The 27,199-nt window shown below is 45.7% G+C and overlaps 2 protein-coding genes across 2 annotated transcripts in view; one reads left to right on the forward strand and one right to left on the reverse strand.

Moving 5' to 3' along the window:
• Positions 1-20,852, reverse strand: part of LOC101630198 (stimulated by retinoic acid gene 6 protein homolog) — a 28,583-nt gene extending 7,731 nt beyond the window's left edge. The window contains exons 1-10 of the mRNA XM_004677496.1: positions 20,833-20,852; positions 17,066-17,141; positions 15,200-15,300; positions 13,657-13,787; positions 9,771-9,891; positions 8,417-8,462; positions 6,485-6,613; positions 4,114-4,184; positions 2,688-2,799; positions 891-1,044 (exon numbers count right to left, since the gene is read on the reverse strand). Of these exons, the coding sequence (XP_004677553.1) occupies positions 891-1,044; positions 2,688-2,799; positions 4,114-4,184; positions 6,485-6,613; positions 8,417-8,462; positions 9,771-9,891; positions 13,657-13,787; positions 15,200-15,300; positions 17,066-17,141; positions 20,833-20,852 (961 nt within the window). The remainder of the gene's footprint in view (positions 1-890; positions 1,045-2,687; positions 2,800-4,113; positions 4,185-6,484; positions 6,614-8,416; positions 8,463-9,770; positions 9,892-13,656; positions 13,788-15,199; positions 15,301-17,065; positions 17,142-20,832) is intronic.
• Positions 20,853-25,002: 4,150 nt separating this feature from the next.
• The window catches only part of IGFBPL1 (insulin-like growth factor binding protein-like 1), a 16,260-nt gene continuing 14,063 nt past the window's right edge, over positions 25,003-27,199 (forward strand). The window contains exon 1 of the mRNA XM_004677976.1: positions 25,003-25,039. Coding sequence (XP_004678033.1) covers positions 25,003-25,039 — 37 coding nt within the window. The remainder of the gene's footprint in view (positions 25,040-27,199) is intronic.

Genomic DNA, 27,199 nt, shown 5'->3' on the forward strand with positions numbered 1-27,199 from the left:
ATTATACTTCCTTTAACATATTCCTTGTGTATAGCATTTTGCTTATATATCTATTTAGCTTAGCTGCACATGCTCTTGATATACTTTCTTTCCTGCACAATCCCCCCCCCCACTTTGATGTTACTATTTTCAATGTACAGTGAATAAGGGGAAAGGAAATTGTGGAGATATATACATTGCAGGCTGTGTATGTCCTTGTAAAATATTAAGGACTGAATTTCTAATTGTCACTTGGGGAAGAGCAATGACCCACACCCAGTTAAACAGCAATCACATGCACAGTTCATGAGGCCATTAGCACCCTTCTAAGAAGAGACTAGGGAGAGACTGCTTCTTCTCCCTGTTCTCCAGCACATGGGGATATAAAGAGATGATGGCAAAGCAGGAGGCAGGCCCTCCCCGGACACCAGACCTGCAGTCACCTGAACTTCCCAGTCGCTAAAGTTGTGCGAAATAAGAATTTTTGCTTGTATCACCCACTCTAACTTATTACAGAAGCCTGAACTAAGACAGAAATAAGATTTGAAAGATATAAATAAACCTTTCATATAGTCTTAAAGAAAAGTTGAAACTTGTTTTGTTTTTTTGTTCCAAAGTGAAAAACATGCGATGTTTTTCATTGACATCACAACAAAATAAGTGTTTTAAGATGAGTGCATATTCAATTAAGTTCCAAATAGAGGTCAACAAAATGGCCTGTGACCTGGCACTTCCATCCTATCAAGCCAGGGAGGTATATATTAGCTTGTAACACATTTTTCTCTAAGACTGGTCACCTCATGTAGGTAATATCAATATAAGCAGCGATAATTACTACGGGTATACAATGTCCACTAGTTATAAGTCCATTAGTTTCCCACACAGGCAGCAGGAACAAAGGATGATTTTACCTTTGGCAACATTTATCAGCTCTTTCACTTTCAGGATGACTGGGGTTAGGATCCCGGTTTGGTTCACAGAGGTGAGGTAGGTCTCCAGTGCACTTTCAATCACGTTCAGTTCATCTCTCACATACGTAAACATGCAGAACTCAATGATAATGAACTGGGGACACAGCATATGTTTCAAGTTCTCACCTGAGTCCAGCTCAGAATATGAGTAACATACATATCTTGCTTGGGTTTTGAGGTCAAAACTCTCTGAAGTTCAAAACTCAACTCTTAGTAGACTCTGAACATGGGCCATATCAAGATGAATGGGATTGACTTGTTTGGAGACAGGAGTTAAACCAAACTGTTCTTTGCCCTTAGCATGCACAGGCTTAAGGAATTCTTCAAATGTTAATTTGGAGTGAAATGAATGAGTTTGAATAAGGTGTAACTTTGGGGACAATTCTAGTCATATCACACATGGCTCCCTACTTGAATGTTGGCAATAACCAAGTTGGAGAAGGAACTGTTGGCTGTTCACATGAAATGCTTATCCATGCCCTGTCACCCCACCATCACGTCATGATGCTCCTCATCATCATGCCACAGCTATGGCCCTCCTCTAACCATTTTATTCCACCAACTGAATCTTGTTTATCTCTGAAATTGAAGTTTGAATGCTATGTCTTCAATTAGCTTCTCAAATCAAAAATACCACTACACTTCAGAGTCTCTATCCCCTTTCATCTCTCCTCATAGATCAGGGTTTCTCCCAAGCCAAGACTGCTGAGTCAGCTCTCTTCTTTCATCCAGTGCTTGGCATAGGGGTAGCCATTAAAGATTAAAGAGACTCAGGAACTCCATGGGTTACTCACTGTTACTGAGAACTCTAGAAGGTTGTTTTTCCCTTCCTTTGTTTTCCCTTCCCTAGACTACATTCCCCAGCCTCCCTTGAGTGATCTGTGACCACATGACAAGTTCCTGCCAATGGAGGCACCTGGAAGGGATGTGTGCCCTTGCATTTCAGAGCCTCTACATGTAATGCCTTGTTGTTTATTGCATCATGCTCTATGTGTTTACCCCTTCTGGATGCAGAGAGCCAGGGTTCTTAGAGAAGATGAAGATATTTAATGGAAAAATCTGCGGTTTCCCAAGCCTGAACACCCACTCAACATCAGGATGGGAACAGAAATATGTACCATTAATTCCCTAAAAGTTGGGTATTTTTATGTGATACTTCACAAAACCTAAAACATTAACTTAACTTAGAACTTAATCACAAGATTATTTTTACATCATCCTAGCATATTTAAATTGAGCAGAAGGCAATTTGAACTTAACATTTTTTACTTTCCTATTTTGACTCTGCTTTTGATGCAGACAATTACAGTTAGATTGTCCTCGCTTGATACTGGTTCCTCTGGGATTTCTGCTTCATTTTGTGTCCCTAGATCTTTCTGTCTGTCTGTCTACTTTTTGTTTTAGGGGCAATTGTTTACCCTGTGATTTTTCAAGGAACTTGCATATCTAAGAACAGGTTTTTTTCCCCTCAGTTTTTCAGTTTGCTCAGATTTTCACTTCTTGTTAGGATGAAGTGATGCCTTACAAATTCTTTACATGTGGAACTGGAAATCAGAACTGGAAATTCAATTATATTGATTACTGATATTCATTACATGGGTCAGTCCTTGGAGAAAAATGATGAGGGTCAGAACCGCACTACTTTTATTTACATTTTGACCTAGCTTCTTAAGAACAGCTCCTGCCTTACCCCTACCCTGTTTATAAAATAAAAAGCACTGTCTGTGATTTACTTACAAGGTACAGGCAGATAAACGCCAACACAGTGGTTCCAATCATTCTGCTTGGGAACTGAAAACAGGGATCCCATTCATATATCCTGGTTTGGAACCAAGATTTTTTTCTCTCTCTGTAAATGAGTGAATACCAAAAAAGGACAGGTTGTAATTGATTAAAAAATACTTGATTCTTCTGAAAATAACACCATCTGGTAGATTCCCCAGTTTTCATTCTCCCCTTTTCTTAAGTAAAGAGACTCAGTTTTATTTGGTGCAGTAGTTCATCAAAATAAAAAACTATAGCTTGGCCTCTCTGTCAGTTAAGAGTGCCCAAGACTAAGTGTAGGCCAATTAGATGCGACCAGTGGTAAGGTCTGGGACTTTGAGGAGCACGCTCAGGTGGAACCCACATAGCTGAAGGGGACCCCATTGCCTTTCCTTTTCATGTGCCTGTTCTCTGAAAATGCAGACAAGGACAGCAGGTCTAGGCTGGAGCCCAGCATGTATCATGCCGTTTTCATGATGGTTACCATTAAGACCACAGCAGAAAGACAGTAAAACCACCGATGAGCGAAGCCCAGGGTCAGGATGGACACCTCCTTCAGAATTATTTTACATAAGGAAGAAAAAATCTCTCTCTTGTTTATACCACTATTATTTTGTGTTTTCTGACACGTGTAGGCAAATGTAGTTTTAGCCAAAGTACTAGCTTTTCACTGTGTGACTTTAGGTTAGATGTGACCTTTCTCTGGGACATATCCCCTTGCACACAGCAGCAGTGGCAGGGGAGGTAGGCTTACCCTGTATGATGACTGGGATCAGGTGTTTTTACCTGGCCAAGAGCTATGTCTTCTTTTATTGCTGATGGCATCTCAGTATTTCTCCGAAAACTCATTCTTCTCTTCTATTAGGCTGAACAACTTCCTGATTTCAGATGTGAACATGTGACCCAGACTTAATCAATTTATTCCAATCATTTAGCTGCAGGAATTGTTTCTGAGAAGGCAGTGTGGTCCAATATGATCCAATGAAACATATATGTGGGACTTCACTTTGAACAACTACTAAGGAAAATATATCTTCCCTGTGAGCTTACACCAGAAGTACATAAGCTTAGATCCTGGAAGCCAGCATGGCAGAAGAAGCCTGCCTAACTATGAGGCTAGCAGAGCAAAGAGCAAAACTGAGAGGAGATATGGGAAGGATGAGGGATAACTAAGCCCTTGGGTCCATCTGTGTCAGAAACGGGTTACTTCTAGATTTTTACATTATGTAAGAACATCAATTTCATTTTTCTTTAACCTGCTTTAAATCAAGTTTCTGTTATTAGCAAACAAAAGCCCTTGCTCATACAGTGTCCTTCTGGTCCTCTCAGGACCTCTCACTGTCAGGGCTCACCCCTCTGGGGCAAATACTGAGGGTGAGTGAGGGACCCTGTGGCTTACAGCAGGTGGGGTTTCCTCAGTAGCCGCTTGACATGATCCGCCTGGTGTGCTTCCAGGAAAGGCTTGTTTTCCTATAAGAAAAGAGACGTATGCTTTGGCTCACAGATCCTGGTTTGATTTAGGTCCTTTGAAGGGCCAGAGCATTAATGGAGCAGGAACGTGAGTTGTGCTTTTTATAGGCTGAGCAATTCCCAAACACTTGATATTTCTTGAAGAGGGGGCATGGTTCCATCTCCTGTTTACCAAGCACTGGCGGGCAGGAAATGCCAGAGGTAAGCCTTTCCTTGACTCTTCTGCTTACTGATGCACTAGTCATTGTTTTGCAGTCCTTTCCCCCATGAGATCTGGTCATTTCCCATCATAATTCAAAATCTTTGGGGGATGAAAAACCCAAAATGTCAGTGTTTTTATTTTTCACAAATGAATAAAAAATCATTTCTTTAGATCACTGCTCATTTTGCAGGATTTAAAGAAATGAACTTTAGTGATATGTTTTCTCCATGTGTAATAAGCTTTCCCAACAGTATCGATTTTGCTACATAGATTCAAGATGTAAATTGTACACATAAGATGAAATCTTATATATCACAAGATGTGGTTATAATCCTTTCTGGTGAGTGCTGTTGACAAAATGGAGGAACAGGAGATTCCAGCCCCCAAATATCCCCAGATATACCAATTTTAATGACCATCTAGAGACTAGAATACCTTTTGGGGAGTCTTAGAGTCTACTCAAAAGGCTCCAGCACCCCAGTCAAGCAAAAACCTTTAAGATGAATGACTAAGAGGGTAATGAGCAGTCCACCTCAGTGACATTATCCCTCCTCCAAGGAGTCATGGATCAGTACTTAGAGAAACTCGTGGTCTGCCATTTCTCCCACAGAGGACAGTGAAACTAAAAATGTGGAGTTTTTCAATGTAATTAAGCTGAAGTTGTTATTAACTTATCTCAACAGACTAAAATTATAAAATGTTTTACCTAAGCTTCATGGTAATCACAAAGGAAATAATCTATATTATATACACAGAGTGTAAAGGAATCAAAGCACAACACTGCTGTAATTAACATGAGACAAAATAGACTTTCAGTCAGAACTGTCACAATAGACAAAGAAGGTCATTATATGGTGATAAAGGGGCTAATTAATCAAGAGGCTATAACAACTATAAATATATATACACCAAATAGCAGGACAATTAAATATATAAATATCAACAAAGCTAAAGAGTGGAGTAAACAGCTACACAGTAATAGCAGGGAACTTCAATACCACATTTGTAACAAAGGATAGATAATCTAGTCAGAAGATCAATAAGAAGATAACTAACTTGAACAACACTATAGACCAAATGGACCAAATAGAACATTGTAGACATAGACACATAGAGAACGTTATATCTATCTGCAAAATATATATTCTTCCCTAGAGCATATGGAACATTCTCCAGGACAAAGCATATGGTAGGCTACAAAACAAGAGTTAACAAACTTAAGGAGATTGAAATGGCCCGAATCAATATGACCAGAAACAAGTGTCGGTGAGGATGTGGAGAACAGGAAACCCTTGTGCATTATTGCTGGGGCTGTAGACTAGTCCAGCCTATGTAGAAAACAGTATGGATGTTTCAGAAAATATTAAAATCCAGCAATCGGCCCTCCCTGGTGGCGCAGCAGGTTAAAGCACAGCACTAAAATGCTTAATCCACTTCCACATGAGCTTGATTCCCGCCTGCCCCTGAGGAGATCAACATGGCAGGGCAGACCTCTCCTGACCCGCCCGCTGCTCCCCTCAGCAGTGTATTTTGTCGATCTGCCTGTTCTGCTCCCAGCAGTCTCTGGTGAATCCTCTCACTCTCCACATCTCTGGCCTGTGCCCCAGTTCTATATGAATAAATAAATCTTAAAAAAATAAAAAATCAAATAAAACCCAGCAATCTTTCTCCTAGGTATCTACCGCCAAGGGATATATATATATATCTCCCTATATTCACTAAAACACTATTCACAATAGCTAAGCTAAAGTGAGGCTACAGAGGGGGAGGGGAAGGGCTTGAGACCAAAGAGGGGGGAGGCATTTAAAAATGAGAAGGAGGAGCAGGAATGACAGTCTCAAATAAACAGCCTCACTTTAAACATGGAGGAGTTAGGAAAAGAAAAACAATGGTTAAGAGAGCCTCAACAAGGAAACCGGTTGGGTTTCCATTCTGGTGATGCTACAGACTAGCTATAGGACTTGAGGCAACACCACTCACTTCTCTGGGTCCAAGTTCCCTAGTACCAAACGGAAGAACTAGTCATTGTACCTTTCTTGCAGGGCTGCTGTGCAGAATAACCTTTCAGGACACGCGCAGGCTTACACTTAGGACTCACCATCTGGTGCTCCCAGCCCAGGTGGACCCGCAGAGACTTGGCAAACATGTGCATGAAGCGGACCAGCAGGAAGGCCAGGCACAGGAGGGAAGGCCAGTAGAATACAACCGTCTCATACTTGCCCACAAACTGCAACGGAAGCAGACCACAGGGCACCAGCTCTAGGCGGGGCAGGGACAGGCCCTGCTGAAGCAGTGGACAGGAATCTGCTTTCTCAGACTGCCCTCACCCAGATCTACTCTGAGCGCGGAGGACAGATATCCACAGATCTTATAAACTGTGACTGAACCAGGTGGGTAGGTCTGTACACACCAGCACATTTCCCAGGCTGGTTCAACCGAAACTTCTGTGCCACTGCTGTATAATTATACTTCAATTTAAGAATCAAACTTCGTTTAAACTCTATGCCACTAGGGGCCTCCCTGGTGGCACAAGGGGTTAAAGCACAGCACTATGAAGCTATCCATGGAGTTCGAGCCCTGGCCAGGGAGCTGACCCACATGGCATAGCAGATCTCTCCTGTCTCCCCCACTGCTCCCCTCAGCAGTGTCTTTCAGTACATCTGCCTGTTCTGCTCCCCACTCTGTCTGTGGTGAATACTCTCGCCTCCTGGACCTCTGGCCTATACCCCAGTTCTTGTGTGCATATATAAATAAATCTTAAAAAAAAAAAAAAGACTCTACTCAATTACTTGAAAATTTAGACTCTTTGCAATGTTTCATTTTTATAAATAGTGTTTCCATGAATATATCTGAAAACACGATACTAAATCTTTATTATGACCCTGAACTGGATTCCAAACACCATGATTTTTCACAAGAAGAGTCATGTAGGTTCTTAAGCCTCGCTTTCTTGTCAGTGAACTGGGAATGATGCTAACACTCTGTCTGCAAGTGTCTTGAAGATTTGGGAGTTAATTGGGGGGAGGGGTAGAATCTAGAAAAACACTTAGCACATAGCTGTTCTTGAGGCTGCCTTCTCAAATCCCTGCCTTCTCCCTCAATTAACTATCAAGGCTTCCAATTCAAAGGAAACTTTGGAAATCTGTGAGGTTGTACAAGGCTACCAAAAAAAAAAATTACTTGTGATCTGGACTCTCAGGTCCTGTGAGCGGTCAGAAGAAGGGTGTCTGTGGGGGAAGAGGTCCCTCAGAATGCTCTCCGTCCTAGTTCAGCAATGTGAGGGGAAGGCCGACCTCCAAGCCTCACTTCCCAACCCACCCCCCACCCCCACTCTCCTTATCACACGCTTTAATCCTCCACAGTAACAGGACCTTGGGAAGGCTCTGTGTGCTATTATGGGCTGGCCAGCTTGAGTGCCCCCTGCACCTAGTAACACCCCTAGGTAGAGTGGGATACCCCTCTTCCATCTTGTCCCTTTTCCTGGAGTGCTGGGATACAATTCCAAGGAGGGCGATGCATGGCAAAGCTAGAAGGGGATCATCTAGTTTGAATCTCCCATTTATAGACAGGAAAAATGAGGTAACATGGAGGAGGAGAAAGTAATGAGCCTTGGAGTCAGCCAGATCAGATCTCAACACCCAAATCTGCTACTTCTTAAGAGTTCCTTAACATATTTGGGCCTCAGTTTCCTCACCTGTAAAATGTAACATGCTGAGAGTCCTTACCTTGAGGGACTGCTGTTAGCATCGAGAGAGCATCATTTTATGAATGAATATATGTCCCTGGTTACAAATTATCCATAAACATCCATTCAATTGCTGCATAATAGTACATAATTTAAAGACGCAAACTGTTCTTAAAATTAAAACTCCCATTTCCTGTCTATAAATGGGCCGTTCAAACATAGGTCCCTTCTTACAAATGAGGACGCTGAGGCCCAAGAGAGTGGCAGTGGCTTGCCCAGGGTCACACAGCAAGCTGGCCAGGTGATGCAACTGAATACCCTAAACACAGCTCAGTAGGGACTCACCTGCCCATCAGGACAATGTGTAATGTGAAGGACGGTGACAACAAGCCTGCAGGACAAGAACAAGGCTTAGGGCAGTGTGGTCCCTCCCAGTCCCGTCCAGAGAAAATAACCCGGATTCAGATTCCACCAGCCTGGAGTTACTTTTCCCCTCCCCAGATTCCTCTCAGGCCTCCGTGTGCACCCCACTCAGGTCAAGCACCAAAGTAGGCACACGATTTTCCTTCAATAAGCCCTCCTGTGCACATTAATTCCACAGTCCACATCAATAGAGCAAGAAGACCCTTGGAGACTTCCTCCTCCCCTCTTCCCCCCCCCCCATGTCAGGAGATGGACGTCCAGAGAGGGGAAGGGCCAGGACCCAGGTCTCCGGACTCTTTCTCCTGGGACACGGTCTTGTTTTGTCAGCACTTCCCTGAGGACTGGCTGGGGCATTGGCCCTGCTGAACACACATCCAGGCCATGTTCCAGGCTGTACCCCTATGGTGCTGAAGCTGCTGGGCACTTCTCACCACCACCCTTTCCTCTCGTGGCCAAACATCTCTCAGAGGCCATCTCCAACCAGTCTGACTCCCTCTCTTTTAAAGTTTTAAAACCACATCACTTGTCAAGTTTGGATTTTAGTCAATGGTGTGTTAGTTTGTTGTGAGCACCTGTACATGGGCCAGAGGACACTGCCTTCTAGAAAATTCTGTAGGGGAGAAGTCAGCCTAGCAAAGAGCATTCAGTATAGCCCAGGAAATGAGCTTTGAGGCTGGACTATAGGAATGTTGATGGGGTTATTCAGTCAGCAAATATTCCCCAGGGCTAGCCGAAGGATGGAATTCAGCAGGAAGGTCAAGGCTCTGCCAGGGTGTGATGATGCATGAAGGATAAACATGTGCACATCTAACACCAGACCAAAAGGGCAAAGCTGATCTGCACGGGGAACAGCAGGTTACAAAGAGGTCAGTACATGGGACCATGGGGCTCTGTCTTATTTTCCAGAATATTCCCTCACTCATAGTGGGGATGTAACTGCATGTTTGCTGAATAAATATGTCTTGTATAATTAGGGGTGTGTGCTAGAGACTGTTAGGAGCAGAGAGACAGGGCGAGGCCAGACTGGTGTGAAGGACCTGAACACCACGTTGAAGCGGCAAGGACTTTGTTCTAGGCACAGGTGGTTTACAGAAATGAATTTCTCTATATCCCTGACTTCTAATCAGGAGCCGGCTCATGTGAAGGAGACAGAAGGCTGACCTGGCCTTCTGAAGCCTCAAGTGCAGTCCCAAAGAGGGGGAACTTGGGACTGCCCAGGATGTCAGTCCTGGCCTTTGTCCAGTCAAAGAAGGACAGGCAGACAAAGTCATCTTACCAGATCAGAGTGTAGCTGAAGCCGAGGATGGAGCTGACCAGCTGGAACTCCGAAGAGAGGCAGGCAAAAAAGGGAAAGTGGGACAGGCCCACTTCGATACCTCCGATGAGCAGTACAAAGGCTGGAGAGACAGGATCGGAGACGTGGTGAGTCCTTCTCATGGGCTCAGGAGCCCCAAGGAAGCACTGGGCTTCAGACTGACTTGCAGGCATGATCCCAGGACCCGAGGAAACACAGCCCCCGCTCAGCACAAGGAGGAAGTCAAAAATGTCTTTCATTCATTTCTGCAACAGAACCCTCCTGGCACCTTCCATGCCAGACTGGCTAACTATTAAGAAGAAGATTGTGGCCTTTTATCTGCTTACAGATTGCACAAATCACTGAGATAAAGCACTACCAGTATACATAGCAACACAAAAAAGCAGGGATATACTGTGTGCAAAAACTCTTTCACATTATCATGTATTTTAAATACAGGAAAATGATAACATTTGTTTTGTCACTGACTGGCTCTGAGGTGGCCTACCAGGATCCAGCAAGGTGACCTTTACTAAGAGTCTGCATTGAGCTAGGTCCTGGAACAGACACTAAAGACACAAAGGGAATGAACAAGTCTCTTGCTTTGAGATGCTTGTACTTCAATAAGGAGGACTGGGAGGAAAGAAGATGGTGTGACATGTGCAGGCATATTTAACCTACTCTGGGGACAAGAGGAAGTCAGATCTCATCAGGGATCTGGGTATGAAGGAAGACTTCCTGGAGGTGGTGACTTTCAGCAAGGCCATGCAATATAAAAAACAACATGCTTCACTCAAAGGAGACAACTGGCTAGGGGACTGGCAGGAAAGGACAGTGGAAAAGAAATAGTTGCTGTGAGGATAGAAGAACTGAGAGCATCACTCTTAAATTTACCTGCATTTCCCCTGCCTTAAAAGCATACAGAACAACAAAAATAGCAAGTCCAATAACCCTACATCTACAACAAATTTGGGTGACAAGGCCTATCTGAAGCCTTCTCAAATGGCTTCAATGTCAAATTCAGAATAAAGAAGTCTGAAGGCTTGAGAACTGAAGAACCCAGAACCCAGAACTGTCCATGAAATTAAAGTAAAAAGAATAATGGGAACTGGACAAGGTACTAACAGCTGACTCTTAGGTGAGAATAAGCAGACTTTAGTAAGGGCCTCAGATGGTGGCGCTTTAGGGAAATGTGAACACACTTTACTAAATACCTCAGTTCCCTCCAAGGCCAGCTCTCCACACAGAGCAGATGCTCGGTAATTAACATCCAAACTGAGAAGGGTAGGAACTTAGGAGCTGGCAGATCATGGGTCTAGATAAAAGTGGAGGGAAGGGCCTTCCCTGGTGGTGCAGCAGGTTAAAGCACAGCACTGAGAAGCTAAAGCCACTTCAGCAAGAGTTCGATCCCCGCCCACCCCAAAGGTGACCCACATGGGGCGGCAGGCCTCTGTCTCACCGCTGCTCCCCTCAGCAGTATACCTCATCAGTCGGCCTGTTCTGCTCCCCACTCTGTCTCTGGTGAAGCCTCTCACCGCCCCACACCTCTGGCCTGTACCCCAGTTCTGTATGCACAAATAAATAAATCTTAAAAAAAAAAAAAGTGAAGGGAAGAGGCCAAATGAGAAAACATGAGGTCGTAAGCAAGGCACACAAATACAATCACTTTGGGAAAACAGAAGAAGTGACTCTAGCAATGTGAAGTAAGAAATGATTCTGGCTCGTCAAAAGCTCAACATCATTAGTCTTTAGGGAAACTCAAATCGAGACAATCATTAGATGCCACTTCTTACCCACTAAGATTAATGTGACAAAAAGGAAAAGTGTTGACCAAGATGTGGAGAAATTGAAACCTTTGTGCACGGCAGATCAATGAAACCAAATACAGTCCGAAAACAGACTTGTACACATGTGGCCAGTTGATTTCTACAAAGGTGCAAAGGCAATTTAGTGGGCAAAGGACAGGTTTTGTAATAACTAGTGCTGGAACAAATGGAATGGATATCCAAAGTTTAAAAAAAAAAAAGGAACTGGCCCTCCCTGGTGGCGCAGCGGGTTAAAGCACTGCACTGAGAAACTAAAGCCACTTCCTCATGAGTTCGATTCCCGCCTGCCCCGGAGGTGACCACATGGCGTGGCAGACCTCTCCTGACCGGCCCGCTGCTCCCCTCAGCAGTGTACTTGTCGATCTGCCTGTTCTGCTACCCGCTCTGTGTGTGGTGAATCCTCTCACCCTCCGCATCTCTGGCCTGTACCCCAGTTCTGTATGAATAAATAAATAAATCTTTAAAAAAAAAAAAAGGAACTTCACTCTATATCTCTATATGCAAGTTTAAAATATATCATAGGTCTAAAGTCTATACAAGGCTTTAGGAAAACAGTAGAAAATCTACATAACCTTAAATTAGGCAGATTTCTTACTTTACACAAGTTTATTCCATAAAAGAGAAAATATGTTAGATTTTATCAAAATTTTAAATTTCAGCTCTTTAGAAGAAACTGTTGATGAAATGAAAATTAGGGTAAAATTTTATAATATATACATCTGATTAAAAAATGTATATATAGCTCCTATAATGAACTCCTACAACTTAATAAGAAAACATCAAAGAAACTCACGTTTTTAAAAGTAGGTACATGATTTGAAGAAGACATTTCACCATAAAAGGCAAAGAAATAATTATCTCATGAAGATATACTCAACATTATAAGAATGTAATTACAATGCAAAACTTGCATTACAAGCATGCAAAATAAACCACAATGAGATACCACTATACACCTCTTAGAATGACTAAAATTCAAAAGCCTAATAATGTCAAGGACAAATGATAGTAGTCTAAAATGGAACAATGACTTTGGAAAAGTCTGACACATTGTTTACAAGTATGATCTGTTATAGGTCTACAACATGATCCAGTTATTACATGATTCAGTCCCAAGAAAAATGAAAATGTAAGTACATACAAAGACTTACAATGTTCACAGCACCTTTTTTTTTTTGTAATAACCAAAAGCTAAAAGTAAATCAAATGTCCATTGACAGGTGAATGGATAAGCAAATTGTGGTAGATTTTAGTGGAATAGTACTCAGCAATCAAAAATAATACATTCTAAACATGTATGAACCACAAACTAATTGCTGTGTGAGAGAAAACAGGCTCCCCAAAAGAACAATGATTATTTCATTTATATAATTCATGGGAGCAGTTATGGAAAGAATAGATTATAAGAGGGAACAAGCTCACTTCTAGGGTTCATTATCGTGATTGTGGTGACTTTATAAATATAAACATTTATCAGAACATCAAACTGTATACTTCTAAGAGGTGTCTGGTGGTGGTCCTTTTGGTTTTAACTTGCATTTCCCTAAAAACTAATGAGATGTTTGCAGCATTTGATCATAAAGGATTGCAGTCCCTAAGAGAGAACTGAACTGGACAGAGAGGTTTGAGAATTGCTGTATTAGTGACGGTTGAACCTGTACAACAGAGTTGCTCCTTCAGGAGAGAACATGAGGTGTGGGGAAAGAAAAATGCTTCAGATCAATCACCAAAGAAGTAAGCATTGGTCCTGAAGGAAGTATATTAGGACTTCTTGATTTTAAGAATAGTATAGTTAAAGTCTGTCTGTAACTAAGCAAACTTTTGGGGTAGGTCATGTTTGGGGTAGGTCTTTGTTCTGCTCTGAATCTGACTAGGAAAATGGCCCCACAAACTTTGAGATTTTATGAGCTAGACATTCACCTTGGGCAAATATCAAGCTGGGAAGAATACTGGCAGGTCACAAAGCAGATCCCTTAGTCCTAGAGCACCCTGGCGATCTGGCTTCTAAGGGCAAGAATTCCCATGATGGCACCCCCATGTACCTTTGGCCCACTGTGGGACCTGCAGGGGCTCGTAGCCTTCTGAGAACAAAAACATGACCTTATTGGCTGTGGCCCCAAAGGCAATTCCATAGGACCATCGGTTACTAAACGTGCCCACGAAGTCCAGAGGTCTGTGAACAAGAAAAACAACTCATGAAGGTGACTCATTCCTAAGTTTATCTTCATTGACCCCACACTGGGTAGTGAAATGTTCATTTCAAATGCCATTTCCCGAGGCTCTCTGTTCCAATCTGGGGCTAGGCACTGGACTGAGGAGCCCTTGAGGAGCGCCAAGTCTAAGGGGACACACAAAGACAACAGTAAGATGGACTAAGGCATGGGCAGAATGGCCCTAGAGACCAAAACAAGAGGTCTGCTCCCACAGTTTCGGGGGCGCCTCATCCGCACCCGCTGTCATCTATGAGAGATCGTCTTTCCCACAACCGGGAGGAGGCCTGGGCGGCACTGGCTGGGCTGGTTCCATATGATCCTGCCTCCCTGGCCACAGCTGACAGGATTCCAGGGGCTGCTGACTCTGGATTAATTTATCAGATGCCTCGTCTTGTATTTTGGATTTATGACACTGAGATGTGAGCCAGTTAGCTGTCAAAATTATTTATTGGAAAGTCATGCCAAGTTGGCATCAGAGTGAGTGCTAGAGGCAGCTGAGGTTTTAGAAAAGCAGAGAGCCTAAGTCTCATGATAAAGTCAGATGGCAGAGAGGAGAATCCCCAAGGGAACCCCGGGGACACAGAGAAAAACAGAGAAAGAAACAGTCTTCTAGAGACGTCCAAGTCAAGAGCGCCCATTCCCACTTCACTTTCTGTGAAACCTCAGTAACTTAAAAAAAAAAAAATCCTTTCTTATTCTTTTGTAAATAAACTTGTATGGATATTTGTTCTTGGAATGTGAGTTTGCTCTTCCCTGATATGTAAACAATAATCTCCTCCATGCTTGGTTCACAGGAGGGTTCACCCAAAGCAAATGCTTCAGTGCTTAGGTCATAGTCAGTGTACAATAAATATCAATATTAATGAATTTATTTTATCGTTGATGTTGATTTATTGTATGTTGTTTTCCTCTGATGTGGACAGAGAGATGAAAGAACACAAGGAAAAATGTGGGAAGGTAGAGCAGCTAAGAATAGCAGCGACAGAAAGACCCTGACAGTTCCCTGGCCCAGTGGCCTGTCCTGGGGCATTATGGTGCCATCCCAACAAGACTAAGGGCTGTCCCTGGAGACAGGAAATATTCCCCCTCCTGCTTCCTGAGGTAGCCGTAGTGCTGAGTGTGGAAAGGCCTTTCCCAGAGTTTGAGCTGATTGAAAAACATTTGTGCAGCCCTGGTGATGAGGTGAGGGTGCAGTGGCTTGGCAGCTAATTCAGAACTGCCTGAGATTTGACTGGGACAAGGAGAGGCAGGTTGTTCATGGTGAGGTAGAGGCATAAAGGGGCTAACTGGGAGTTATCCTGGTCTTACAATTGAAGTTGGCCCCAATCACAGAGTATCCGCAACTGTAGTGATTGTCCTTTGCTCAACTCACATGATGATTCCAAAGTGGCTCCCCAGGAGGCAAGAAGTGTCATCTCTCTGTCTATGGCTCTCTCGTTTTTGGAGAAAGGACAAGACCAAGATGATGAAGAACTATTAAAAAAGAAGATGAAAACATCAGTGGAAATATCTGGGTACCCACACTGGGAGCTAGCGTACAGGTGAGCAGAGGACTCAGACTGTTTATGACTCACCAAACTCCAAAATCAGGGAGCTATTTGAATTCACCCTTCAGATTCCAAAATGTTCTATATCGAACTTTCTTTTATGTTGCTCCAACAGACATGGGTTCAAATCTAGTTTCTTCCCCACACTGACTAGGAGGAGGACTTAACTTCTCTGAATCTGTTTCACCTCAAGTTACAATTTATTTTTTGCTTTTCTCTGTGGAGTCAGACTCAGCCTCCTTGAGACTACACTTGCTGTCTCCATTTCCTTACTTCTCACTCACTCTTCAACCTCCTACACTGGTTTCTACCCTGTCATGCCACAGAAAGAGTTCTGGTTACTAATTACTCACTGCTCAACCCTATTTAAACTTTAAACTCAAATCTGCTTTCATCTTTCAGCAGGATTCCATGGTGGTGACCCCTTTCTCTTCTTGGGAACCTGGAGGCTTCTTTCATCCGTTAATCATGCTTTTCTGGTTTTCCTCCATTCCTTCTGGGCCACCTTTGCTGGATCACTCTTTATGAAAGCACTAGATCTAGAGTTCCTCATAGTTCAGCTCAAGACGCATCCTTCTGATTCCCAGATCCTCTCTTCCTCAGTGATCTTATGCAGGCTCAAGCTTTCAATAGTCAATCCACAGAAGACTCACACACTTGACTCTCCAGCCCAGACCATGAGCCCCGAACTGTTTATCCAATGACATAGTTGGCATTTCCTTTTCATGTTTTGAAGTTTCCTTAAATTCAGCACGTCCTAGGTGGGACTCATGATTTTGTTCCCTGCCCTTTCCCTTCATCCACTTCAAACCTGGATCTCTTCTAACTTTCCTTAACTAGTGAACAGCACACACTACCATCCTTCCTTTTTGAGCAGCAAGTAATTAGCAACCAGAACTGTTTCTGTGGAGTGATGAGGTACAGCCAGGGTAGGAGGTTGAAGAGAAAGTGAGAAGTAAGGAAATGGAAGGATGAAGTGGAAATGCAAATGAGAAACTCAAGTAGTCAACCTTAACCTCTCCCTCTCCATAACTTCTACCCAACACAGTGCAAATCCTATATTTTTTTACCTCCTGAACATTTCAAGTTGACCACCATGATCTAGGATGAGCTAAGTCCCCTCTCACCTGGACGCCTCCACAACCATCTCTTAACAGGTTCTTCTTTCTGCCCGCCTCCAACCTGATCACATTACAACTAGAATGATTGCTTCAAACCAAACATGACCATGCTGGAGACACACCGATTATACCACAGTACTTAACATGAAGACAAAAGATCACACAGAGCCCTACAGGACTCTGCCTGGCCTGGTCCTGCCTCACCTCCCCAGACACCTCCACCTCCAAATCCCCCCTCCAGCTACGACTGGTCTTCTCGTTTGCTCACACTCTTTCTCCCTCTCTCCACAGAGACCTAGTGTGTGCTTTCTGCTATGTCTGAAATGCTCATCTTCCAGCAGACATCAGCTCCATCACTGCTTCCTCAGAAAAACGTTTGCATTACCCCAAAAGAGACCCTAACTCTTCTGCCTGTGTTTCTGGTACATGATATAAGAAAACAAGTTGAGCCTAGAAGGGTGCTCAGTTGATTTCTTTCCCCTGACCCACGCAAGCTCCGCAGGAGTCTGTATATAGGAGGACTCCAGCTCCTCTCCTCTCCCCTCAGGGCCCTCCCCTGCCTCTACTTACTGATGGGATTAGGGAGTAATGGAGGAAAAGCTCCATGTCCACCAAGCTGTCACAGGTGGCATTTAGTGGCCTGATCCTGAAAAAGCCAAACACATTGACATCATCAGTCACTGCAGCGGTCACTGCCCCTTTTGCCTTGAGTATCACTATCAGGGGTCTGGCTGTGGCCACTAAGATCACAGGATCTTCTTAGACTTTGCTTTCTCAGCACCAGTGCTGCTCACCTGAGATGTGATTTCCTAAAACGGATTCAGCTCCTTCTACGTTTCTTTCTCCAGCCTGGTTATTTATAAAACTGCCCTGTACCTGGAACTAATTCCTTTCTTTCTTGAAGACACAGTCAAGGGCAGATTCAGGTTCTACAAGGTCCAAAGCCTATCTAATTTAGGTGTCCTTTTCAAATAGCTATCAAAAAATCTTACTTTTTAATTCCTTAAGGGAAACGTGATCATGTAGCCAAATTCTCTCCCTGCCTCCCCAAGCTTTGGGAGAGGCTTACGCAAGCAAGCATCCCTGAGATGTACGCTTCATTAACTGCACCGGTGGTCAGCCTTGAGACGTGGGTTCTAGAACTGGAGGTCAAGACATACCAGCTGGCTCCTGATCCGCTGATGGGACAGAATAGGCATTATCTGGACTACAGACTATGGGTTTTGTCTTCCCCGGGCCATATCGACCATCACAAGTCACCCAGCTCTGCTGCTAAGTGCCACAGCTCCTCAGACTTGGGGGATCGGGGATCTCAGTCTGGTCATTTGTGAATTGAGAGGGCTGGATTGCTTGGGACTTAGCCATGCTTTGGAAATCTTTTCCTGGGTCTCTCTCTCCCCCCAGGATGGAGAACTCCCAGGAGGCAAGGCATTTCTTTTTGTCTCCATGTGCTCAGCTCCTGGCCCAAATGTGCAAAAGCCAGGACTCACGAATGCTTTGTAAAGGGGCAGCTGGAGAGCCAAGGCTCCTCAAGAGCCTGCTGTGCCCCAGCTAGCGCTCAAGGTCATCCTTCTACAAAGTCCACGGTCCAGCAGTATTAAGAGACACAGGAGCCACTGAACCAGGGACACAGACCTTCTGGGTGCTATTAACTGCCTAGAGAGACAGGCAGGTTGGAAATGGCACTGCCCATCAGGAGCAGAGAAGCTGAAGGATGGACCCCTGGCCAAGCTATGGTCCCTGAGGTACCAAACCATGCTTTACAGTTTATAAAGCATTCTCATGCTGCACCCTAGGAAGACAGACAGAGGCTGTCCCTTGTCCAGAGGACTCCATCAGAGGGACTACCTTTGAGTTTGAGGATGAGAGGCCAGGTATTAATTGACCTTCCTGTCTGGCCTATCTTTCTCCCATTTTCTCTGTTTCTTTGTCTGCAAGCCTAGGTCCTGTTTAGTCTCCCCTGCCTTAACCTTACCCTTTCATTTTGAGTTTTGGTCAGCTCCACATAGACACCTCCTTTGACTATATGGATAGAAGTATTTTCACATGTGTCTGAAAAAAGAGAAAGTGCATGAAAATCTAGTGCTGGAAGAGAAGACAAGAGTCTGTTTTATTTATTTACTTATTATTTTTTACTCTTTATCATTCTTAAAACAAGGGATAAGGATGGGGGCAAGCAATTATAATACAGTAAAAATGAAAAATAATGAACTATAAACCAGAGACATTTTATGGGGGTGGAGAGGAGAACAGGATCAAAACTGGGGCAGGAATTTAATTAATGAACGAAAAAGAGAGCGAGGTAGAAAAATAAAAAACAAACCAACAATTCCTTTTCACATACTAAAATAGCCGTAACAATAGCTACGGCTTATTGAATAGTCCATCTGCTGGACAGGACTAAGGTGTTTACAGTTACTCTCCCACTTAATCCTGCACGGCCCACGCACACAGGCTGTGAGCCCCACCTCACGGATGTGAAAGCCGACTGTCACCAGGGAGAGCACAGCATGTGAATAGGACTCTTCTTACACTTCCTAAACAGGAAATGTTACTGCTGCATACTAAAATCTCATTAAGGTATTGATAAAGGTTCCCTATCTGGGGCCTGTAGAGGGGCAGTGACACTCTCATGGTCAGACAAATCTGAGCCGCATGCTCAGGCCTGAACCCTGTCTTATGAAAAGGGCCCTGGCCGGCCAGCCCATATGCGAGGAGATGGCCACAATGGAGAGAAGCTCCTGGCAGGGGTGCGTGGAGGCCTGTGGGCGCCATGACAATGATTTCAAGAATGTCAGGGGCCAGGCCCTCCCTGGTGGTGCAATTTAAAGAGTAGCACAGCAAAGCTGGCTGCAGCCACTTAGGTGCAAGTTCTATCCCCCACCTCCAGGTGACCCTCATGGCGCTGCAGACCTCTCCTGACCCGCCCGCTGCTCCCCTCAGCAGTGTACTTCATCCATCTACCTGTTCTGCTCCCCACTTAGGTGAATCCTCTAAGTGCCCCCAAACCTCTAGCTTGTACCCCAGTTCTGTATGCATAAATAAATCTTAAGAAAAGAATGTCAGGGGCCCCGAGGGCACACCCAGCACCACAGGGTGGGTCCAGTCCAGAGCTATCTGAATCCAGATTGCAATCGCCCTGCCCCCTGGCCCTCTCTTCTTGAATGCCCTACGGCACTCCAGTCAATATGCCCCAGCATAAGGCTCCGGTCAGCCTGCCCTCCTCCAGGGTCTACTTCTCAACAAGGGCCCCACCAGTGACCCATTCATCCAAGCCAGAAACCCTCAACTCCTTCCTCTCCAAGTCCCCCCAGACATACCAGATGCAGTCAGCTGGACCTCTCCAACCCCTGCTGAATCCAGATTCGTCTCATTCCCGCAGCCACCTTTCCGAGGCCACTGCCATCTCCTCCTGGACTTCACAATCCACAGTGGCCCCTGCCTCCAGCATTGTCCCCTCCAGTCCGTTCTCCACCCTGACACAGAGGGGCCTTCTCACAAGTCCACAGCTGGCCTCACCTTCCTCCTGTTCCTCCTTAGGCGTTCTCTCCCAGCCCCAGGAGCCGGCTGGGGAGAGGGCAGAAAGAGCTGAATTCTCTCAGGCTTTCTAGTCCTGTCCTCTCGCCCAGCTGACTCTCCCACTATGACAGTTTCCTGTCACATGCCACACTGCATTCTGCTCTCCCTCCCTCCCATACCTGGAATTCCAGGATCTCTTGCTCCAAGTGACTGTCATTATGCCTGTCTCCACATGTGTTCTGTTCTCTTTCTCATTTTTCACTGCATTCCTCAACAATCTAAACATCGAGTAGGTCCCCAGAAAGAGATAGTTCTATTTTTGTTACAGTTTGGAATAAGTTCTGGGATCATTAAGATTACATAGTTTAAGTTAAAATTATTAAGTGAGAATTCTTCATTCCTGACATATGTGCAAGACTTGATGTATGTCAAAGTCCTTTCATGTTTCCTGTTCTCATTTTATCTTCATTTTATCTTCATACAGGTTAGGTAGGACAGGGCTTATTACCTGGTTAGGAGATGAAGAAACGGGTTTAAGATTGACAGAAACCACAGGTCCAGGATTCAAGCCTGAGGCCTCTGACACCACATGAAGGCTCATCCTAATATGCCTTGTGAGTCCAAGCTGACCATCCACAGGCATCTGTTCACTGCACTAAGAACCAATCCCTGGCTATCCCTGCCATGTCAGCTTGTCTACAAATTAACTAAACTCTGCCTTTCCCCCAATTTCCATTGACCACCAATATCAAAGATAACAGGTACCAGGAACACGTGGCTGTGGCTAGGACTGGTCTCAAGCCTGACTTAAGACTTACCTTGTGCTGCTGGAAAGCATGTTGGTGGAGAAGCTTGGCTTGCAGCCCTGGGGAGCAGTGAGCCTCTCGGGCTTGTTCTTTGCTTCTCTTGCCTCTTGGTTATGACAGCCTCTGATATCCTGGTGTTCTGCCCAGATCTCTTCACAATCCCCAAAACGTCAGAGAGAAGGAAAACATCCAGTCAAATATTTACCAGAGTAATGAAAGCCAGCAAGTCTCTTCCTTGTTTCCCTGCTAGCTATTCTTGGGCTCTTCCTCTCCTTCTCATGCCACCACAACAGGAAATTCCCTTCTGCTCCCTGGCTCTTGGGTTCTTGCTATCTCCTTTTAGGCCCAACCGTGGGCACTGGCCTCTTGAGCTGCCAGAACGTTGCTAAGTCGTTGCAAAATTTATTATGGGCAATAAACTAGGACTCTGTGTCAAGGCAGTAAACTAGGGAGCCAGGACCACTGGCTTTGGGATTCTCCTGGGAAACAAGACCACCCATTTGCTGGGGGCGTGGGTCTAGAGATAAGTTCAAACCTGAACCCCACCTTTGTGGCAGAATCAGCTGGCTGCTCAAAGGAATTCCTATTCCCATAAAGTGAGGCAGGTGCTGGCAGGGGTCTCCTCAGTCAGGGGCCAAGTTCCCCAGCCCCCTGGCTTTCAGGGGGAAACATGGGGCCAGATATCAGTAACGGGACATGAGCAGAAATGATGTGAGTTACTACTGGACCAAGACACTTAAGAAGCAAGCGTGTATTTTCTACTTTTCTTGGCTGGACTTAAAAGGCCCTAAAGGAGGTGGGATCCCAAGATGGAAGGAGTCTGGGTCCCCAAATTACCATGTGGATGAAGCTGCCCTCTACCCCAACTATCCTGTCACACATGGGCCTGAGAGCCAGAAACAAAGTCCTATGATGTGTAGCCCTTGGGGGTCACAGAGGCTAGTGTTGACAAATCTGTACAGATCATGTGGTCCAAGTTCTTGATTTTAAGAAGAAAGCAGAGAGTTAAGGGAGGCAAGTGCCCAAGCCTCCATGCCCACAGAACTGTGCCAGGGGTCCAAGCCATCACCTGGTACCATGTGACTGTGTACCCCAGACCACTGCTGACTGGACCAGGGCTGGATGTTGGCCCCAAGAGCAGCCAGTCACCAACTATACAATTTGTTATGTGTGATGGGTACTCTGCCCTGCAGATCACCTGTCTTAGGAGTCTCACTATGAAGCAGGCCAAGAGCTAAGCGCTTGCTTGTGGACTGAGAGGCAGATGGTATGACTTGTCCCGAAAGATGCAGGGATCTAAGGGCTGGTGGCATCCTGGCTGGAGCAGTGAACAGGCAGCTCAGCTGACAGACGAAGGCCCTTGGCGCGAGCCGCCTACCCAGAGCACCTCACCGCCTACCCAGTGCTCACCACCCCATTCGTGTCCATTAGGCTTCAAGCGTAAGATCTGCCAGCATGTGTCCCTGGCCACCCCTGCACATCTCACTTCCCTCAGTTTGGCCCACGCCCATCCTGTGGCAGATGTTTCACCCTTTATTTGCTCACTTAATGCACACTGATGGGAGCAGTCTGAGCCGTGGCCCAGTATATGGTTTTTGTACATTTATTGGCTGTGCAACTTTGGGTAAGTTGCAGTATTAACCTCTCTGATCCTTGGTTTTATCTGCAATAAGCCTCCTTCACGGATCTGCTAACGTGGGGGTAGAAATGAGTCAGTACACAGCTTGGAGGGTGCCTGGGCCTTGCACAGTGTGGAGCACACAGGCAGATCACAGCTAGCTGGGTCCCAGCCCCAGCTCCCCGCTTCGATCCTAATGGCTTAGAAGCGTTGCTAGATCTGATACCCAGCATCTGGGATCTAGGGGAGGCCCCAGGAATGCTTGCTCTTGAAGATGAAAATGATGAAGGAAAAACAAAAAAAGACAGACACATGAAGATCAGGAGTAACACAACTCTCAGTGCCTAGAAACAAGGAAGCCCCGAGGGTGGCTTTATTCCAGAACCAGGCAAGTTCCTTCCCTGGAAGAAGCCGTGCCACGTGGTTCAGAGAACAGAATGCAAACTTTCTCTTTCCCGGCACATGGTCTTGCTCTTTCTTCCAGAAGGGCCCACCTGCAGGGGCCTCCCTGACTCCACTGCCTGGCTGCAAATGGGCGTTTTAAATGCTTGGGTTATCGGGGTGGTTTTATTCACAATTGTACAATTCTCCTCGTGTCATTAAAGAAGAATCACGATTGAACTGCCACCCGCTGCCGTGGGGAGGTTGGCAAGGCAGCCACCCTAAGGTGGGAAGAAACCTGAGAGGCTTATTCTAAAGTGCATAAGCTAAACATCAAAACATCTAAACATCACAAGGACCCCTTTTTAGTGACTCCATGATGCAGACATGGCCTGTCTCAAACCTGGCGGCAAACCTCTGTGTGAGATTTCATTTTCCCTCTCGCAGGCTTCCTCCCTTGAGTGCTCAATCCAGCCACAGAACTTGACAGGTAGCTGTAGAACACGTCAACATTCAGTTTCTCACTGCCGTTCTCAGCCCTTTCCAGTATTGATTCTTCTATCCAGTCCACACACTTCCATTTTGGAGCTCCAGGGGCATTTGAATACTTGAGTTCACCCAAGTTCTTGATAAAAACACAGAACAGTACAGAATCCTCTAGCACCCCCTGGAGACCTCTTTCCAGGAGCCTGGGTCAGTGCTGCAGTTGTGAGAGGGTCAGGACAGCTGGCCAAGCCAAAACCCAGTTAGGAAGGGCTACTGGGTCTCAGCCCTGTATTTAGCAGGGTCCGGAGCTCCTGCTAACATGACACAAGGAAATTCATCTGTGTGTCTCCACCACTACATTTGTTTTCCCAGGTGCTGGGAACTTATCACTGGGCTGGCTTATTCTACAGTTTCTTTGTTACATTTAGAAACAAAAGAGCCTGTATAGCTTGATGATTTAGTGCGATTTCTTCATTAAGCAATACTGATGGATTTATGAGGTGGATATGACCACTGACTAGAGACAACTTTTCTCTCTGAAAACACAATAAAACTTAAATTGCCTTCTTGGTCACAAACAGGCCTGGCTCCCCCTGCTGGCAGGACAAGGGCATACTCAGCTAGGCATTCCCAGACCTTTGCAACCTGGCTCCACTTCATCTTGGAGGAGATCCAACTCTCCGTCAACCTCCAGGAGATCTGGAATAAACTCTCAGTGCCACCAGCCCCTTCCTCCCTCCCCATTCTCCCACCCCTTCCTCATTCAGTTATGTCACAAATATTTACAAAGCACCTGCAATGCCGGGAAGCATGCTAGTCCTGAGGCTCAGTGTTGTAGGGACAGAGCTTGCGTCTCTTCGCAGGCAGGGAAGTGCAAGGTCCTGCCTCAAGCACAGTGTTCCTCCCTGCAGAGGATTTTAGTGCTTGTAGCTTATCACGAAGGGATGCAGAGAATAAGCGAAGAGATCGCTACCCCAGAAGAAAGACTGGGACAAACAAAACTGCTGGAGAGAGCTGAACAAAGCAGACAAGAGTTGCAGAGCAGAACCTGCAAGGGCCATTTCTCAAGCACCATGAGACCACCCCTGCCCAGGAAAAGGAGCTCTGGGCTGGGGCATGGTGGGCCTGGGGACTCACCCAGCTCTGCCTGAAGGGCCATTTGACATCGAGCAAGGCCCTCCCTGCCCTGGGCTGAGGCTACCTGCTCTGTGAAGAGAGAATGTCAGAGGTGGTCTCTAGCACCTTCTCTGTCGCTCATTCTCTCCTACCTGACTGAGCTCAACTTTCTCTTCTGCAAAGCCTTCCTCACCCCCCTCGCCAAGCCCATCCTTTCAGACAGATTCAAGCCTCTGAGGATTCAGTGACAATCTGTCTGCATTTCTCTTTTCTTCTCCTGGCCAAGAGCACCCTGTCCTGGCACTTGTGCTCATTTAAATTGTTAGGAAACATGCCAAACAAGTAAATGAGGAACAATATCATTTCTGGAGCTGTAAGTCAAGGCATCCAATTGCACAGGTGGCCTCAACACAAATCTTGCATTTTGGGGGAAGCCATCCCAGGGGGGAGAGACTCCAAGGGGAAAGAACTTTCCACAGACATCCTCATTCTGTCTTGGTGGGCAGGTGTGGCCACTTCCCACCCACCATGAGTGTGTCAGTCTGTCAGATGTCAGTGCAGCCAGAGCTATGTGGCCAAGCATGGATTCCACCACTGCCAAGCTTCTCAACTGCGTGGGTGCGTGGATAAGGAGTGAACTGGTCCCCACAGATGCCTTGGGGCAGGTCTTCTCTGCCTCCACACCCCCAGCAGCACTGCGCGGGCTGAGCTTGCCCTGGCTCCCGGCCCTGAGTCCTCCCTGGCTGCATGCTTCCGGCACACCGACCCTCTGCCTGTGTCCCTCTCTGCCCTCCAGGCAATACCCACTGGCTGCTGCTGAAAACTCGGTGCAGGAAGAACCTTTTCCAGAATGTCTCATTGACTCTTTCCTCGTGGCACTTTTCTGTAGTAGTTTATTACATGGAAATAGCTTCCACCCTCCTTGTCAGGCAGGTCACCTTTGAGCACAGAGCACCTGGCTGACTCACCTGTCACTCTGCACACGCCTGGCACGCAGGAGTAGGTTCTCTGAAAACCCACCTCATGAAGAATGAATCTGCAAATCAACAAATTGAGGATATGAGGTGGCAAGGTGAACTGGGAGTCATCCAGTCCCCAAAGAGGGGAGACATCTGAGACTTAATCATCCCTGCTTAGCATCTGAAATTCCAGCATTGCAGAGTTTCTCATCTTGTTACGGTCTCCCTCTTTGCAATACTGATATCTGTCCCCCTAAAACTCCCAGCCTCCCTTCATGGGGCTTGCCTCTAGAAACCCATCTCGGTCTGAGGCACGGAGGCCACATCCCTGTGCCCTTGGCCTGGAAGATGCCCTCTGTGCATAACTGTACTGTTTGGCTTATGATTCAGGTCCCAAGCCCTCTGCTCACCTTAGCGCCTCTCCCCCTCTGCACAGGGAGCTCTGAGTGGGCAGGCCCTCTGTGGTCAGAGCAGAACAGTGTGGATAGGGAGGTTCACGCCCACTTCACCTGGGGTGTTTGCCAGCCTCTTCTGTAAGTAGAGGAGGCAGAAATTCACACCACGGGAGTTCATGCAAGTCAAGGGAGGTGCTTAATCTCCCACCCCAATGGGAGAATTCAGCCCCACATTTTCCCATAATCCTATGTTGACTGCAGGTGTTGCCCACAATGTTAATTGGCTCTCTGGGAATCAGAGTTCACTGCATTAGGAACTTACAGGCAATTTTTATAAAGGAAATGGACGCCAATCACCTTCAAAGCATTGGAATGTTTGCTCTACCTTGGCATGATAGCTGGGTACTGGAGTCTTCTGTTTTAGTTGTCAAAAGTCAGGCTCACATAATGCCCTGCCTACCACCTAAAAGCCATGTGGATCATCTGTACCTGTGACCATGGTTGCCTAGTCACAGATACAGATAAACACATTAAACCAATAATGTTTGGTTACTGTCCCCTCACTGTGTGCATAAAAAGCAGGTAAACCATTTATCTGCTAGTCATACCACAGCGAGGCGGCTCACTGTAAGAGACTAAAAGTTCCTCTCACCTGATACCTGATGCTTTGATCCTCCCCAATCTCCTTGCTTACACTTATTCTTGAACTCCTCTGCGAGTCTGCTAATCCTAAGTGGCCTATCCAGCCTCCATCTTGTTACCTACAGTTCTGTATTCCTAAAGCCAGGTCAGAACTGCCTGATCATAGGAGCCCAACCCTACGAGGTACCTTTCAAATCAAATAAGAACATAAAGCTGGATCACCCTGGGAAGGCTGTGCATAAGGAGGTATGACCGGGAACCCCTGGGGGGCTAAGGGCAGATGCATAAACTTAGTCCTGATTTATACATCACAAGGTATGACCGGGAATGCCCTAGGGGCTATTGACTGATGTATAACAAAGGAACCCAGAAGCAGATCAGTGGAAGGCCTTGTTGATAAGATTGAAATCCTGACTGGGGAGTCAGGGCTTGACCAATGATACCAAGCTATCAACAGATAAGAAGTACAGTTCCACCCTTCCCCTGCTTCTTCTACTTTTCTGCTTCCCCATATCACTTAGGAATAAAAAGACCAGGATCTTGCTCTCCAGCAGCATTCTGCATTATGTAGCCTGCTCCACGACTCCCGGGTCTTTATCAGTGTGGTGTTGGCCAATGTAGCTCTCCTCCACTAACAGGAAGCTCACTATCTCTCTAGCAGTCCATTCTCTCTTTGGATAGCCATAACCATTTGAAAAGTTTGAAGTTGTTAGGAAAAACATGACTGAAAAGCATATGTTTATCTCATTTCCAAGTTCTGCTTTGTTCATTTAACACTCAGA

This window comes from Condylura cristata, unplaced genomic scaffold (genome assembly GCF_000260355.1).
Source record: "Condylura cristata isolate star-nosed mole 26May11 unplaced genomic scaffold, ConCri1.0 scaffold00006, whole genome shotgun sequence".
Classification (NCBI taxonomy): Eukaryota; Metazoa; Chordata; class Mammalia; order Eulipotyphla; family Talpidae; genus Condylura; species Condylura cristata.